The sequence below is a fragment of the Balaenoptera borealis genome, assembly GCF_965194805.1.
Source record: "Balaenoptera borealis genome assembly, chromosome: 4".
Lineage (NCBI taxonomy): Eukaryota > Metazoa > Chordata > Mammalia > Artiodactyla > Balaenopteridae > Balaenoptera > Balaenoptera borealis.
Window position 1 is genome coordinate 95,803,873 of NC_138861.1, and position 14,687 is coordinate 95,818,559.

General features: G+C 39.8%; 1 protein-coding gene across 1 annotated transcript; it reads right to left on the reverse strand.

Annotated features, from left to right (window-relative positions):
- Positions 1 to 1,041: 1,041 nt before the first annotated feature.
- Positions 1,042 to 11,472, reverse strand: LOC309627382 (uncharacterized protein). The gene has a single exon (XM_082389292.1). The coding sequence runs from the start codon at positions 2,690 to 2,692 to the stop codon at positions 1,994 to 1,996; it is 699 nt and encodes a 232-aa protein (XP_082245418.1). The 5' UTR covers positions 2,693 to 11,472; the 3' UTR covers positions 1,042 to 1,993.
- Positions 11,473 to 14,687: the final 3,215 nt, after the last annotated feature.

Sequence of the window (14,687 nt, forward strand, 5' to 3'; positions counted from 1 at the left end):
AGATTTCATTTTTGAAGGAAATGGAAGGTGCCAGCCGGCCTGGTCGTCCAGTTTGTCTGAGGCAGTCCTGGCTGCGCCTGCTGTCTCTTGGAATGATTCTAATAGTGCCCCTTTCATTCTCAGAATGTCTGGGTTTGGGTGACAAACTACATGGTCATCCCGGTCCTACTACAACTTAAGAAAAGTTAGAGGTCTCTCGAAAGTCGGGCTCTTGCCAGCTGTGAGAGGCGTAGAACCTCCTAGCAGAGGCAGCCGGGCCTAGAGTGCAGGCTTTGAGATCAAAAGACCTGGGTCGAACCCCAGCCTGGGCAGAGTCCTAGGCGTGCCTCGACAGGGAGCCCGTCGTCCCCGCTGAGCCCCACGCGTCTGGTCTCCAGTAGGGACCCCTGCACCTGCCTTTAGGGCTCTCACAGGATTGAGAGAATGTACGTGATGCCCCCTCCCAAAGCAGGCGTGCAACAAACGGTATCACTGTTATTACTATTATTACTGAGGCTGCAAGGTGAGACAATATTTTTGAATCCTAACACAGGGCTGTCCCATGGTTCTACCACTAGGCCTCACTCAGTACAGATCTCCTGGGCCCAGGAGGTGTCTGTTCAGGTCCCAAGGAGCGGATGTGAAAGCGGAAGCAGCCGCCGGCCTTGGCCCTCCTGCAGGAACCCCGTCCGCTGCTGGGAATGAGGTCTCCAGAAGCAGGCAAACACGCATTTTCAACAGCTTCCAGGTCCCTAAAGTCACAAACTCCCATCAAGTAGTCACATCAATTCCAACGCCGGTTTCTCTATTTAACGTCTGAAAACTACAAATAACGAACAACAGCTAACACAAGTCAAAGGAAAAGGAAGGAAGTTTAAGACAAAGTGGGATGAGGGCGACCACAGAGGCCCGCCATTTGTTAAAGTGATCCACCTGCTGTTTTTTAAATAACTGACCTATTGTACATGGCACACAAATGCTCACCACACATGTTGGGTAAGTTAAAATTTCAGTAAATAAACGTTGACGTGGTGATGCAAACTCACGATGACTCGTATCTGCTTTGTCTGATTGAGTTTCAGAAGGGGCAAAGCAAGGAGAGAACACGGCAAGCAGACGTCTTACTGCGGACGCCCCAGGAAGCAGCCCTGGGGACTGGCGCCCCCCACTTGGACCTTTCCCAGGACCACAGTCATGTCAGCATCAGCCAAGAGTGCTTGCGATTAGTTTTACTGACCGGATCTACAGGACTGGTGCCTGCGTTCCCATCAGTAAACCGTCTACACTAGACGGAAGACACACTTCTCCTCGATTATCTGGCAGCACTGCAGACAACATAAAGTTAACTTAAGGATGATGGGCAGAGGACTTCCCTGGCGGTCCAATGGTTAAGGCTCTGTGCTGCCAATGCAGGGGGTGCGGGTTTGATCCCTGGTCGGGGAACTAAGATCCCACATGCCGCGTGGCGTGGCCAAAAAAAGATTAAAAAAAAAAAAAAAAAAGGATGGGCAGGAATCAGGACGCTATCACCAGACAGAAACGTTACCTGCAGGCCACCCCGTGCTGAGCGGACCCCTTCCTCACTTAGAAGAGCTGGCGTGGACAGCTCCGGGGATGCCAGGCTGGTGGTCCTGCCCTCCGTGGGGCCCGGGATCATGCTCCCATTGGCTTTCTTAGACAGCAACGTCTCAGGCTCCAGGTGGCCATGGCCCGGATTCAGTTTAAAGTGCCGGGCGAGCCCCCTCTTTCCTATATATGACTTTTCACAGGTCTGACACTTAAAAGTTTGGGGCCTCAGAGAGCAGCTCGATAAATCAAAGAGCGCCTGCCTTCCCCTGTGGTCTTCATCTTCCTCCACGCTCAGTTCTGAGTAGTCGTCAGAGTCTGAGGGGTGACCATCGGCCAAATCCTCTGTTTTTATGAATTTATAATCTTTAGCTTTATACTTGGGAGGTCGAGATATCCGTCCAGAACGTGTTTTCACTTTTAAAGATTTTTTTAGTTTCTTGGTGCATTATGTTTGCGAGCTGGAAATAAATAAATTTACTGGACTGGATGAAACAGATGTTCCTGCCGGCGGGTCAGAGGCTGGCAGAGGGGGCGGCGTGGTGCCTTGTCCACTCAGGGCCTCAGAGGCCAAGACTCTCTGCGCAGGGATGGGTCGGAGGGCGAGCAGTGGCCTCTGGATGAACACCTGAACGGGAGGCTGAGGTGAGTGACTCGGGAAACGCGGCTGTGGCCCGGGGCTCAGGAGGGGCTGCGGCCCGAGCAGCCGAGAGTTGGCGACGCTGAGCCCCAGCGCGCTGCAGTGTCTCCCGAGCGGATGGCTCGGCCTGGCTATCTTGGGCTGGATGGTGGCCAGTGCAGGCATCGGCTTCTCCTGAGCTTTCGTCTCTCCAGATGTAACCTTGACACAAATGGCTTCCAATTGCTGCGGCGGCAGCAGGCGCGGCGGGCGCGGGGGATCGGCCCCGGGGCCCCGCTGCAGGGCGACCTGCTGAGCCGCGTCCTGCAGCCGCCGCACCGCGGCCTGCAGCACGAAGGGCGGCGGCGGCTTCGCGGGTGGCTGCGCCTTCGTCACCTGCTCCAGGACCCGCCGCAGCTGCTTGAGGCCCAGCGGGGCCACGAGCGCGGCGCTGCCGCTCTGGCCTGCGGGAGCCCGGCCGCCGCCATCCTCACTGCAGTCCTCAGCCTCCGGCTCCGCGTCCGCCATGACGGCCAACACGGGGACTCGAACCCCATATGTCTTTTTGAATTATAGTTTTCTCTGGGCATATGTCCAGCAGTAAGATTGCTGGGTCATACGGTAATTCTATTTTTACTTTTTTTTTTTTTAATATTTTATTTTTCTGGATTGTGTGGTGTTTGTGGTAGTTGTCAGCATTTTTTTTTTTTAATTTTATTTATTTATGGCTGTATTGGGTCTTCGTTTCTGTGTGAGGGCTTTCTCTATTTGCGGCAAGTGGGGGCCACTCTTCATCGCGGTGCGTGGGCCTCTCATTATCGCGGCCTCTCTTGTTGCGGAGCACAGGCTCCAGACGCGCAGGCTCAGTAATTGTGGCTCACGGGCCTAGTTGTTCCGCGGCATGTGGGATCTTCCCAGACCAGGGCTCGAACCCGTGTCCCCTGCGTTGGCAGGCAGATTCTCAACCACTGCGCCACCAGGGAAGCCCCTATTTTTACTTTTTTAAAGAACCTCCATACTGTTCTCCATAGTGGCTGTATCAATTTACATTCCTACCAGCAGTGCAAGAGAGTTTCCTTTTCTCCATACCCTCTCCAGCATTTGTTGTTTGTAGATTTTCGATGATGACCATTTTAACCGGTGTGAGGTGATACCTCATTGTAGTTTTGATTTTCATTTCTCTAATAATTAGTAACATTGAGCAGCTTTTCATGTGCCTCTTGGCCATCTGTATGTCTTCTTTGGAGAAATGTCTATTTAGATCTTCTGGTCATTTTTGGATTGGGTTGTTTGTTTTTATAATTTTGAGCTGCATGAGCTGTTTATATATTTTGGAGATTAATCCTTTGTCCATTGATTCATTTGCAAATATTTTCTCCCATTCTGAGGGGTGTCTTTTCATCTTGTTTATAGTTTCCGTTGCTCTGCAAAAGCTTTTAAGTTTCATTAGGTCCCATTTGTTTATTTTTGTTTTTATTTCTATTACTCTAGGAGGTGGGTCAAAAAAGATCTTGCTGTGATTTATGTAAAAGAGTGTTCCTCTTATGTTTTCCTCTAAGAATTTTATAGTGTCCGGTCTTACATTTAGGTCTTTAATACATTTTGAGCTTATTTTTTTGTATGGTGTTAGGGAGTGTTTTAAATTCATTCTTTTACATGTAGCTGTCTAGTTTTCCCAGCAACACTTATTAAAGAGACTGTCTTTTCTCCATTGTGTATCCTTGCCTCCTTTGTCATAGATTAGTTGACCATAGGTGCGTGGATTTATCTGTGGGCTTTCTATCCTGTTCCATTGATCTATATTTTTGTTTTTGTGCCAGTATCATATTGTCTTGATTACTGTAGTTTTGTAGTATAGTCTAAAGTCAGGGAGTCTGATTCCTCCAGCTCTGTTTTTTTCCCTCAAGATTGCTTTGGCTATTCGGGGTCTTTTGTGTCTCCATACAAATTTTAAGATTTTTTGTTCCCATTCTGTAAATAATGCCATTGGTAATTTGATAGGGATTGCATTCAATCTGTAGATTGCTTTGTGTAGCATAGTCATTTTCACAATATTGATTCTTCTAATCAAGAACATGGTATATCTCTCCAACTGTTTGTGTCATCTTTGATTTCTTTCATCAGTGTCTTATAGTTTTCTGAATACAGGTCTTTTACCTCCTTATGTAGGTTTATTCCTAGGTATTTTATTCTTTTTCTTGCAATGGTGAATGGGATTGTTTCTTTAATTTCTCTTTCTGATCTTTCGTTGTTAGTGTATAGGAGAGAGATTTCTGTGCATTAATTTTGTATCCTGAAAACTTACCAAATTCATTGATTAGCTCTCGTAGTTTTCTGGTGGCATCTTTAGGATTCTCTCTGTATAGTATCATGTCATCTGCAAACAGTGACAGTTTTACTTCTTTTCCGATTCAGATTCCTTTTATTTCTTTTTCTTCTCTGACTGCCGTGGCTAGGACTTCCAAAACTATGTCTAATAATAGTGGCAAGAGTGGGCACCCTTGTCTTGTTCCTGATTTGGAGGAAATGCTTTCAGTTTTTCACCATTGAGAATGATGTTTGCTGTGGGTTTGTCGTATATGGCCTTTATTATGTTGAGGTAGGTTCCCTCTATGCTCACTTTCTGGAGAGTTTTTATCATAAATCGGTGTTGAATTTTGTCAAAAGCTTTTTCTGCATTTATTGAGATGATCATATGGTTTTTATACTTCAGTTTGTTAAAATGGTTTACCACATTGATTGATTGGCCTATATTGAAGAATTCTTGCATCTCTGGGGTAAATCCCACTTGATCATTGTGTATGATCCTTTTAATGTGTTGTTGGATTCTTTTTGCTAGTATTTTGTAGAGGATTTTTGCATCTATATTTATCAGTGATAATGGTCTGTAAATTTCTCATTTTGTAGTATCTCTGTCTGGTTTTGGTATCAGGGTGATGATGGCTTTGTAGAATGAGTTTGGGAGTGTTCCTTTCTCTGTAATTTTTTGGAAGAGTTTGAGAAGGATGGGTGTTAGCTCTGCTCTAAATGTTTGATAGAATTCAGCTATGAAGTCATCTGGTCCTGGACTTCTGTTTGTTGGAAGATTTTTCATCACAGTTTCAATTTCATTACTTGTGTTTGGTGTGTTCATATTTTCTATTTCTTCCTGGTTCAGTCTTGGAAGGTTATACCTTTCTAAGAATTTGTCCATTTCTTCCAGGTTGTCCATTTTATTGGCATAGAGTTACTTGTAGTAGTCTCTTAGGATGCTTTGTATTTCTGCAGTGTCAGTTGTAACTTCTCCTTTTTCATTTATAATTTTTTTGACTTGAGTTGTCTTCCTCTTTTTCTTGATAAGTCTGGCTAAACGTTTATCAATTTTGTTTATCCTCTAAAAGAACCAGCTTTTAGTTTTATTGATCTTTGTTATTGTTTTCTTTGTTTCTATTTCATTTATTTTTGCTCTGATCTTTAGGTTTTCTTTCCTTCTACTAACTTTGGCTTTAGTTTGTTGTTCTTTCTCTAGTTCCTTTAGGTGTAAGGTTGGATTGTTTATTTGAGATTTTTCTCGTTTCTTGAGGTAGGATTGTATTGCTATATACTTCCCTCTTAGACTGCTTTTGCTTCATCCCATAGGTTTTGGATCATTGTGTTTTGATTGTCATTTGTCTCTAGGTATTTTTTGATTTCCTCTTTGATTCCTTCAGGGATCTCTTGGTTATTTAGTAACGTATTGTTTAGCCTCAATGTGTTTGTGTTTTTTACGTTTTTTTCCTGGTAATTGATTTTTAATCTCATAGCATTGTGGTCAGAAAAGATGTCTGATATGATTTCAATTTTCTTAAATTTACCAAGGCTTTATTTGTGGCCCAAGATGTTATCTGTACTGGAGAATGTTCCTTGTGCACTTGAGAAGAAGGTGTAATCCGCTGTTTTCAGATGCAGTGTCCTACAAATATCAGTGAAATCTATCTGATCTATTGTGTCATTTAAAGCTCATGTTTCCTTATTAATTTTCTTTCTGGATGATCTGTCCATTGTTGTAAGAGAGGTGTTAAAGTCTCCCACTATTATTGTGTTACTGTCGATTTCCTCTTTTATAGCGGTTAGCATTTGCCTTACATATTGAGGTGTTCCTATGTTGGGTGCATATATATTTATAATTGTTATATCTTCTTCTTGGACTGATCCCTTGATAATTATGTAGTGTCCTTCCTTGTCTCTTGTAACATTCTTTATTTTAAAGTTTATTTTATCTGAGTATTGCTACTCCAGATTTCTTTTGATTTCCATTTGCATGGAATAGCTTTTTCCATCTCCTCACTTTCAGTCTGTATGTGTCCCTAGGTCTGAAGTGGGTCTCTTGTAGACAGCATATATATGGGTCTTGTTTTTGTACCCATTCAGCAAGCCTGTGTCTTTTGGTTGGAGCATTTAATCCATTCACATTTAAAGTAATTATCAATATGTATGTTCCTGTTAGCATTTTCTTGTTTTGGGTTTGTTTCTGTAGGTCCTTTTCTGCTCTTGTGTTTCCCACTTAGAGAAGTTCCTTTAACATTTGTTATAGAGCTGCTGAATTCTCTTAGCTTTTGCTTGTCTGTAAAGCTTTTGATTTGCCGGGTAGAGTAATCTTGGTTGTAGGTTCTTCCCTTTCATCACTTTAAATATATCATTGCCACTCCTTTCTGGCTTATAGAGTTTCTGCTGAGAAATCAGCTGTTAACCTTATGGGAGTTCCCTTGTATGTTATTTGTCATTTTTCCCTTGCTGCTTTTAATAATTTTTCTTTGTCTTTAATTTTTGTCAGTTTGATTACTATGTGTCTTGGCATGTTTCTTCTTGGGTTTATCCTGCCTGGGACTCTCTGCGCTTCCTGGACTTGGGTGGCTATTTCCTTTCCCATGTTAGGGAAGTTTTCGACTATAACCTCTTCAAGTATTTTTTCGGGTCCTTTATTTCTCTCTTCTCCTTCTGGGACTCCTATAATGCAAATGTTGGTTTGCTTATTGTTGTCCCAGAGGTCCCTTCGGTTGTTTTCATTTCTTTTCATTCTTTTTTCTTTATTGTGTTCTGTGGCAGTAAATTCCAGCATTCTGTCTTCCAGGTCACTTTTCCATTCCTCTGCCTCAGTTATTCTGCTATTGATTCCTTCTAGTGTATTTTTCATTTCAGTTATTATATTGTTCATCTCTGTTCTTTAATTCTTCTAGGTGTTTGTTCCTTAATTCTTCTATGTCTTTGTTAAACATTTATTGCAACTTCTCGATCTTTGCCTGCATTCCTTTTCTGAGATCCTGGATCATCTTCACTATCATTATTCTGAATTCTTCTTCTGGAAGGTTGCCTATCTCCACTTCATTTAATTGTTTTTCTGAGGTTTTATCCTGTTCCTTCATCTGGTACTTAGCCCTCTGCCTTTTCATTTTGTCTATCTTTCTGTGAATGTGGTTTTCTTTCCACAGGCTTCAGGATTGTAGTTCTTCTTGCTTCTGCTGTCTGCTCTCTGGTGGATGAGGCCATTTAAGAGGGTTGTGCAAGCTTCCTGATGGGAGGAACTGGTGGTAGGTAGAGCTGACTGTTGCTCTGGTGGGCAGAGCTCAGTAAAACATTAATCTGCTTGTCTGCTGATGGGTGGGGCTGAGTTCCCTCCCTGTTGGTTGTTTGGCCTGAAGCGACCAAGCACTGGATGCTACAGGCTCTTTGGTGGGGCTAATGGCTGATTCTGGGAGGGCTCGCGCCAAGGAGTACTTCCCAGAACTGCTCCTGCCAGTGTCCTTGTCCCCATGGTGAGCCACAGCCACTCCACCTCTGCTGGAGACCCTCCCACACTAGCAGGTAGGTCTGGTTCAGTCTCCTATGGGGTCACTGCTCCTTCCCCCTGGGTCCTTATGTGCACACTACTTTGTGTGTGCCCTCCAAGAGTGGAGTCTCTGTTTTCCCCAGTCCTGTCAAAGTCCTGCAATCAAATCCTGCTAGCCTTCAAAGTCTGATTCTCTGGAAATTCCTCCTCCCATTGCTTTACCCCCAGGTTGAGAAGCCTAATGTGGGGCTCAGAACCTTCACTCCAGTGGGTGGACTTCTGTGGTATAATTGTTCTCCAGTTTGTGTGTCACCCATCTAGTGGTTATGGGATTTGATTTTATTGTGATTTTGTCCCTCCTACCATCTCATTGTGGCTTCTCCTTTTTCTTTGGATGTGGGGTGTCTTTTTTGGTGAGTTCCTGTGTCTTCCTGTTGATGATTCTTCAGCTTTTAGTTGTGATTCTGGTGCTCTCACAAGAGGGAGTGACAAGCTGACTTGTATAATGATAAGCAATAAGGTAAATTTATTAATTTTCTATAAGGTTCAAATTGTTGAGTTTACCTCTACATTCGCTTTAAAGTATCCAAACATAGACATTTGATTAATGGTTTCTCGTTTGCTATATACACCACTAACCAGATTAATACTTTCCTAACTATTCTTCACTCATGTTACAGACTTGATTCATTCATTCATCATACCTGTATTGTGTCCTGTAATTTCCTAGCTAGCTCCTCAGTGGTTCCAGGAAGTTTTTAAACTCCCACCTAGTTTTCAGTCCTTCGCCATAACACCTCCAACTTAACCACCTTTCACTTCTACTCTCAAACCAACAGCCCCTATTTGGTGAACTACAAAAACCCATTCTTATTCCCACCTGCCTTTCCTCATTCATGTCCTGACTAATCTAACTTTAATCTCTTTTGAGCCACAACACTTGGAGTTTGTAATTAAGTTTTGTTACCACGTAATGCATTTTAGTTGTTTATCAGGTGGGTTAATTACCTATTCAAAACTGCAATATAAGTTTTGCATAGCTTCTGCGGGAAGGTAGCATCATTTGTTCCAAATGTTTCTTTCTTTCCCAGTTAGGTAAGCACACATATCACATCCATGTATTTATATACCTTTAATACATGTTTTCTATTATCACACTCCCTGATTAGTAAAGACCCTCTTCATGCCACCAAGATTATTATAGAAGCCTTCCACCTGATGGTCCAGTTGACTCTTCTACACTGCCAACAAATTCTTATTATAAATTCAAACCTGACCACTCTATTATCTTCATACCATACTCTGAAGACCTCAAGTGCAGAAGAAAGGCCAATCTCATAAACACCAGACCCTTCAACATTGGCTGTGTTTTGCTCTTCTGTTTCTTTGTTTTCTGTTTTTCTCCAAAAGTGTACTGGACTTTTTACTATCTTCAGAAAACATCTGTCCCTTTCATGGTTTTGTGTGTTTGCTCATATTGCCTGTTTGGAAAATCATAGAAAATGAAAGTAAAGAACAGTGATAAAATAACTTTTTGATACTCTATTGCTTAAATAGATAGCTACACTGTTAAAGTTTTATTTCTTGCTCTCCTTCAGGATAAGGCAATGTTATAGCCTTCAGTCTTCCTGAAGTCCCTTATTTCTGCAGTGAATATACCCAGCAATAACCTATTTCTCATTTTGTTAAAGTACTTTTTGTAGTACTGTGGTCTCATAACTTGTTTACAATTTTGAAAATTCCTAAGGTTGCCAATTAAGTTGGGTTTATGTGGGTTATATGGATTGATATTTATTGTATTATAGATACAACTATTTTTAAGTAATGATGCATTAATTCATGTAAAATAATAATAGAGCAATTGCATGCTACCATAAAACAATTTTTGTGAAAATTAACTAGATTTTTTGGAAAAAAAGGGGAAAGAGTGGCATTAAGTTATCTTTTACAAATTTCATTAGTATCTTACTTAATAGAAGGCATCCAGGTCCTCATATCTGCTTCTGCATACAATTGTTTGCAATATGTTGTTTTGGTTGGCATATGTGAAAAAAATCCAGCCTCATACAAGTAGATAATTGATGTGTGTAAAATTTCTATGTAAATTTTTGTTTCTTTTGATATATTGATGCTCAAAGTGGTGAATAGCCAATATGTCTTGATTACCAATACCCATGTGGATCTGTTTTCTTACCCATAAATTGATGCTGGTGTCTTATGATCATTTTGTCTTATGGAATCAAAATTTCATGTGAAAATATAGAGGGAGGGAGATACTTCTCAGAATTATCAACTCTGTATTACCGAGGCAATTATATGTGCAATCTTTCTTCTCTATTCTCTCCTCATTACTCCACCCTAAGGTTTTCATTACTCTTTTGATTTCCTGTGTTTGTGATACAGTTGGCCAGTGAGTGCTTCCTCAAGGGCTGTCTTCTCACCCAGATGACATTTTTACAGCTTATGAGACCACCAGCTTTACCTTCTAAAATATCTACATGGCTTAGTAAGACATGTTCTTACTTTAACACCTCTCTTCTCTCATTGAGTGTCTCTGGCAGTATAAGTATACCCCCTTTTTTGTTTTTAACAAATGAATTGGCATCATATTTCTTAATTAAGTTGGGCAAAAAGATATTGAAAATCATAATGTTATATTATTATTAACTAAATTGGTTAAATTTTAAAAAATTGTAAAGAGGTAATATTTCATACTTCTGTATCCCTTATATCTTATGGTAATAAAGCGTATAACATATATATTCAATAAATACTTGTTGGTTGATTAATATTTGTGGTAGATTGGTTGCAATGGTGGCCCAGTTAATGACCTCTTGTATACATACAACATGATTTTGCAGCTTCTTCCTTCAACAAGTGAAATTTATTTTCTCACTTCTGAAATCTGTGCTGGACTTGTTAGTTTTTTGAAAAATGGAATACAATGCATGCTAAACAAGTTCTGATCTTTGTCTTTAAGATCCTTAAAGGTAAATTATCTTCCTTTTCCCCCTTCTCCTCCCTCTTTTTCTTCTCTTTCTCTCTCCCTCTCTCTGTCCTCTCTTTTCCCTTTCCACCTCCACCAGGAGAAAAAGCCTGGACTAGCCTGCTGGAGTATGAGAGACAACAAGTGAGAGTGTTCCATTCTATAGGTAGCTTACACCGAGAAGCAGACTGCAAACTCACAATTTTCAACAGACACATAAGAAAGACCACTGAGACCAGAAGAACGACTTGAATGATATCAGGCTAAATTATTGATCAACAAAATCATGAACAAAATAAATGGTTATTACTTAAGCAACTGAGATTTGGGAAGGTTTGCTACTAAGCGATAGATAACTGATACAACATTGTACAGGATTATATATATATATTTGTTTCTTTTTTATGTAATACTGTCTGGGAATTATATATTTTTGGCCTGAGATCTGAGGTGAAATTGATTGCATGATGAAAATAAACTTTTCAGACTTAAGATATATAAAATTCTCATTTCTTAGCGAATTTCATGTTCAATTTATTTAAGGATCCATTAAAGTGTCCTGTTAAAAGTGACATTCATCAGAGAGTTAAAGGTTGAGTAAGAAGCTAAAATATTGCAAGTATGGGAAAGATAATGCCAGAAAGAAGGACTAGCACATGGAAATGCCTTAACTTGGGAAACACATTGCTATATGAAGGAAACAAAATATCGATGTGGCTGAGTTGGATTGAGCAAGGGATAGAGATGTCCCATTAGTTGGAGAGGAAGGTAAGCAGTTGACCTTGTGTGGCTAAGTACGCCTTGCTGAGAATTATACTTTATATCTTAAGTGCCCAATGGGTCAGTGAGGGGATATAAGGAAGTTGGAGGTATAATTCAATACATACTTTCTCTTTCTTATTTTTTAGTTAAGCCTTTTACAGACATAAAGTGCATAAATCATAAATATATATCTGTATTAGTCAGGATTCTTCAGAGAAACAATAGTAGGAGATAGATAGATAGATAGATAGATGATAGATGATATATTTATCACAAAGAATTGGCTGACATGATTATGGAGACTGAGAAGTCTCACGATCTGATGTCTGCAAACTGGAGATCTAGGAAAACCAATAGTATAATCAGTCTAAGTCTGAAGGCCTGAGAACCAGGGGAGCCTATAAGGTGTAAACCTCAGCTCACCAATCAAAAGGATGGAGAATGTGAGAATGTGAGATGAGCCCAAGAAGGTATGCAGAAAGCAAAACAGGATAAATTCCTCCTTCCTCTACCCATTGTTTTATTCAGACTCTCAAGGGGTTGGATGATGCCCACCAACATTATTGAGTTTATTGATACAAGTGCTAATCTTATACGGAAACACCCTCACAGATACACCCAGAATCTGCACCCCCCAATCCCCATGGCCATGATACATAAAATTAACCATCACAGTATTCAAAGAATAATAACGAAGTGAATACACCTTTGTAACCTAGGTCTGTTGCCAGAGACCACTCTCAGTAACTTCTCCCTGTCTTTATCCCATCCTTTTCCTGGAGTCTATCATCCTATTGACACCCAACATTTTAGATTAGTTTAGCCTCTTTAAAACTTCATACAAATGGAATCACATAGCAGACATTCTGTGTCTGGCTTATTTTGTTCTGTTATGTTTCCACCTGCAGCAGCAGTACTATACTCCACCTATTTTCTGTATAATATTCTGTATTCTAACTATAGCAGTATTTATTTATTTATGCTATTATTGATGGGTATTTAGGCTACATCTGGTTGTTCTGTAAAGCTAATGCAACCATGAACATTTTTGTTTACCTATGTACACATTTTTGTTGAATATATACAGAGAAGAAAAATTGCTAGACCAAAGGGTATATGTATATTCAAATTTAGTAATAATAATAAAACAGTTTCCAAGGCCTATTGTGCTCAATTGCACTTCCACTAGTGGAATAAAGTAAAAGAGAAATACATTTACTATAGGGAAAAAATAACAAAGAAACTTGTCTGTTGGGATTTTGGCATTGGATGGAAAGAAAAAGAAATCTCTCCTGAGAATTCATACTCACAAACTGGTCCTCGTCTGGATTTGCAGCTAGTGAGCTGAACCTTTCAAGCTGAGAATTTATTTTTAAGTGATCCTGTATAAGTACCTTCAGGCACCAGGCAGAAGCAAATGCAAGTACTCTCCAGAGAAACGCTTCTTTCAGTCAGGCCTTACAGGAATCCCATAGATAATGTTCCAGAAGAAATAAAATCAGAGTTAAAAAAAAAAAAATCACACAAATAAAAGAAACAATCATGAGCAAGAACTTACAGAAGAGACAGAAATGTCAGATTGCCAAAAAGTACAGATATCCGGGTTATAAGCCAAAATAAAATTTAATTAACTATATATAGTTTTATATAAATAAATAAAATAATTAAAGTATGAACACTTAAGAGACAATGCAAATATCTAAGGAGTCAAGAAAAAGGATCAATTAACATATAAACGGAATTATATAAATTTTGCAAATAGAATCACAGAAGGAAAAAAAGAAGTTAAATATGTTAAAGAGAAGATAAGCAATGTGAATGACTGAGAAGATGTAACATGCTTAGATGCATAAGAAAGAGAAGTGACATTATTCAAAAAGATAATAGCTGATAATTTTCCTATACTTAAAGGAAATAATCCTCAGATTTAGGAAATATAATCAATTCTTAAGAGCATTAAGTGAAAAGAAATCTGAATTTCGACATGTCATAGTCAATCTGCACAAAACAAAAGCTAAAAAAATTTTGAAAATTATATAGTGAGATAAGATAAATTGCCTACAGAGGCACCAGGATGAGACTGAGAGCTGACTTTCCAATAGCTAAAATGCTAGTTAGAAGACAACATCATTTTGTGCGTTGTGCTAAGAGAGAATAACTGTGAGCCTGAGACTGCATACCCAGTGGCTATCTTCCAAGAATGAAGGCAAATAGACTAGTGTTTGATTAAATAACTGGGTACTATAACCTACCCAGGCTGACACATCAAACTAACCATTACATATGAGAAGAAAAACATGGCAGGTTATATAGTAGTTACATGGGCTACCTTGTGGAGCTGAGGATAGAGGGAAAGTTAATGTGGCAGAGGGGAAGAGGAAGAAGAGAAGGAGTAACCAAGTGAAAACAGGGGAGAGGCATATATCTGATCACTTGATACACTGAGGGAGTATTATGTACTATCTGAGTATATATGCGTAAAGAAATTAAATATATTTTTTACAAAAGAAAAAAAAAAGAATGAAGGCAAAATAAAGACTTGCTTAGATGAATACAAATTTAGGTTTGTTCCTTTTTTTTTTTTTTTTTTTTGGTTACTATTGTTTTTACCACCAAAACTCTCTTTATACATATTGTCTAGGTTATACTCCAGATAAAGGAGAATGAATCCCAGACAGAAAATTGTTTGGCACAAAAAATCATGAGCCAAGATATTTGAAATATATGAGTACATATAAACAAACATTTCTTGAACAAAGCAATAATAGTATTATCACATTTGAGAGGTGTCTTAGTTTCCTTGAGCTGCTGTAACAAAGTACCACAAACCAGGTTGCTGTATACAACAGAAATTTATTCTTTCGCACTTTAGGAGGTAGGGAGTTGAGAGCTCTCTCTGAAGGCTCTAGAAGATAATCTGTTCCATGCCTTTCTCTTAGCTTCTGGTGTTGCTGGCAAATCTTGGCATTCCTTGTCTTATAGACACATCA

What these genes read in the sequence shown, in the direction of transcription:
- LOC309627382 (XM_082389292.1), bottom strand. Translation starts at nt 2,692, where the DNA reads ATGGCGGACGCGGAGCCGGAGGCTGAGGACTGCAGTGAGGATGGCGGC.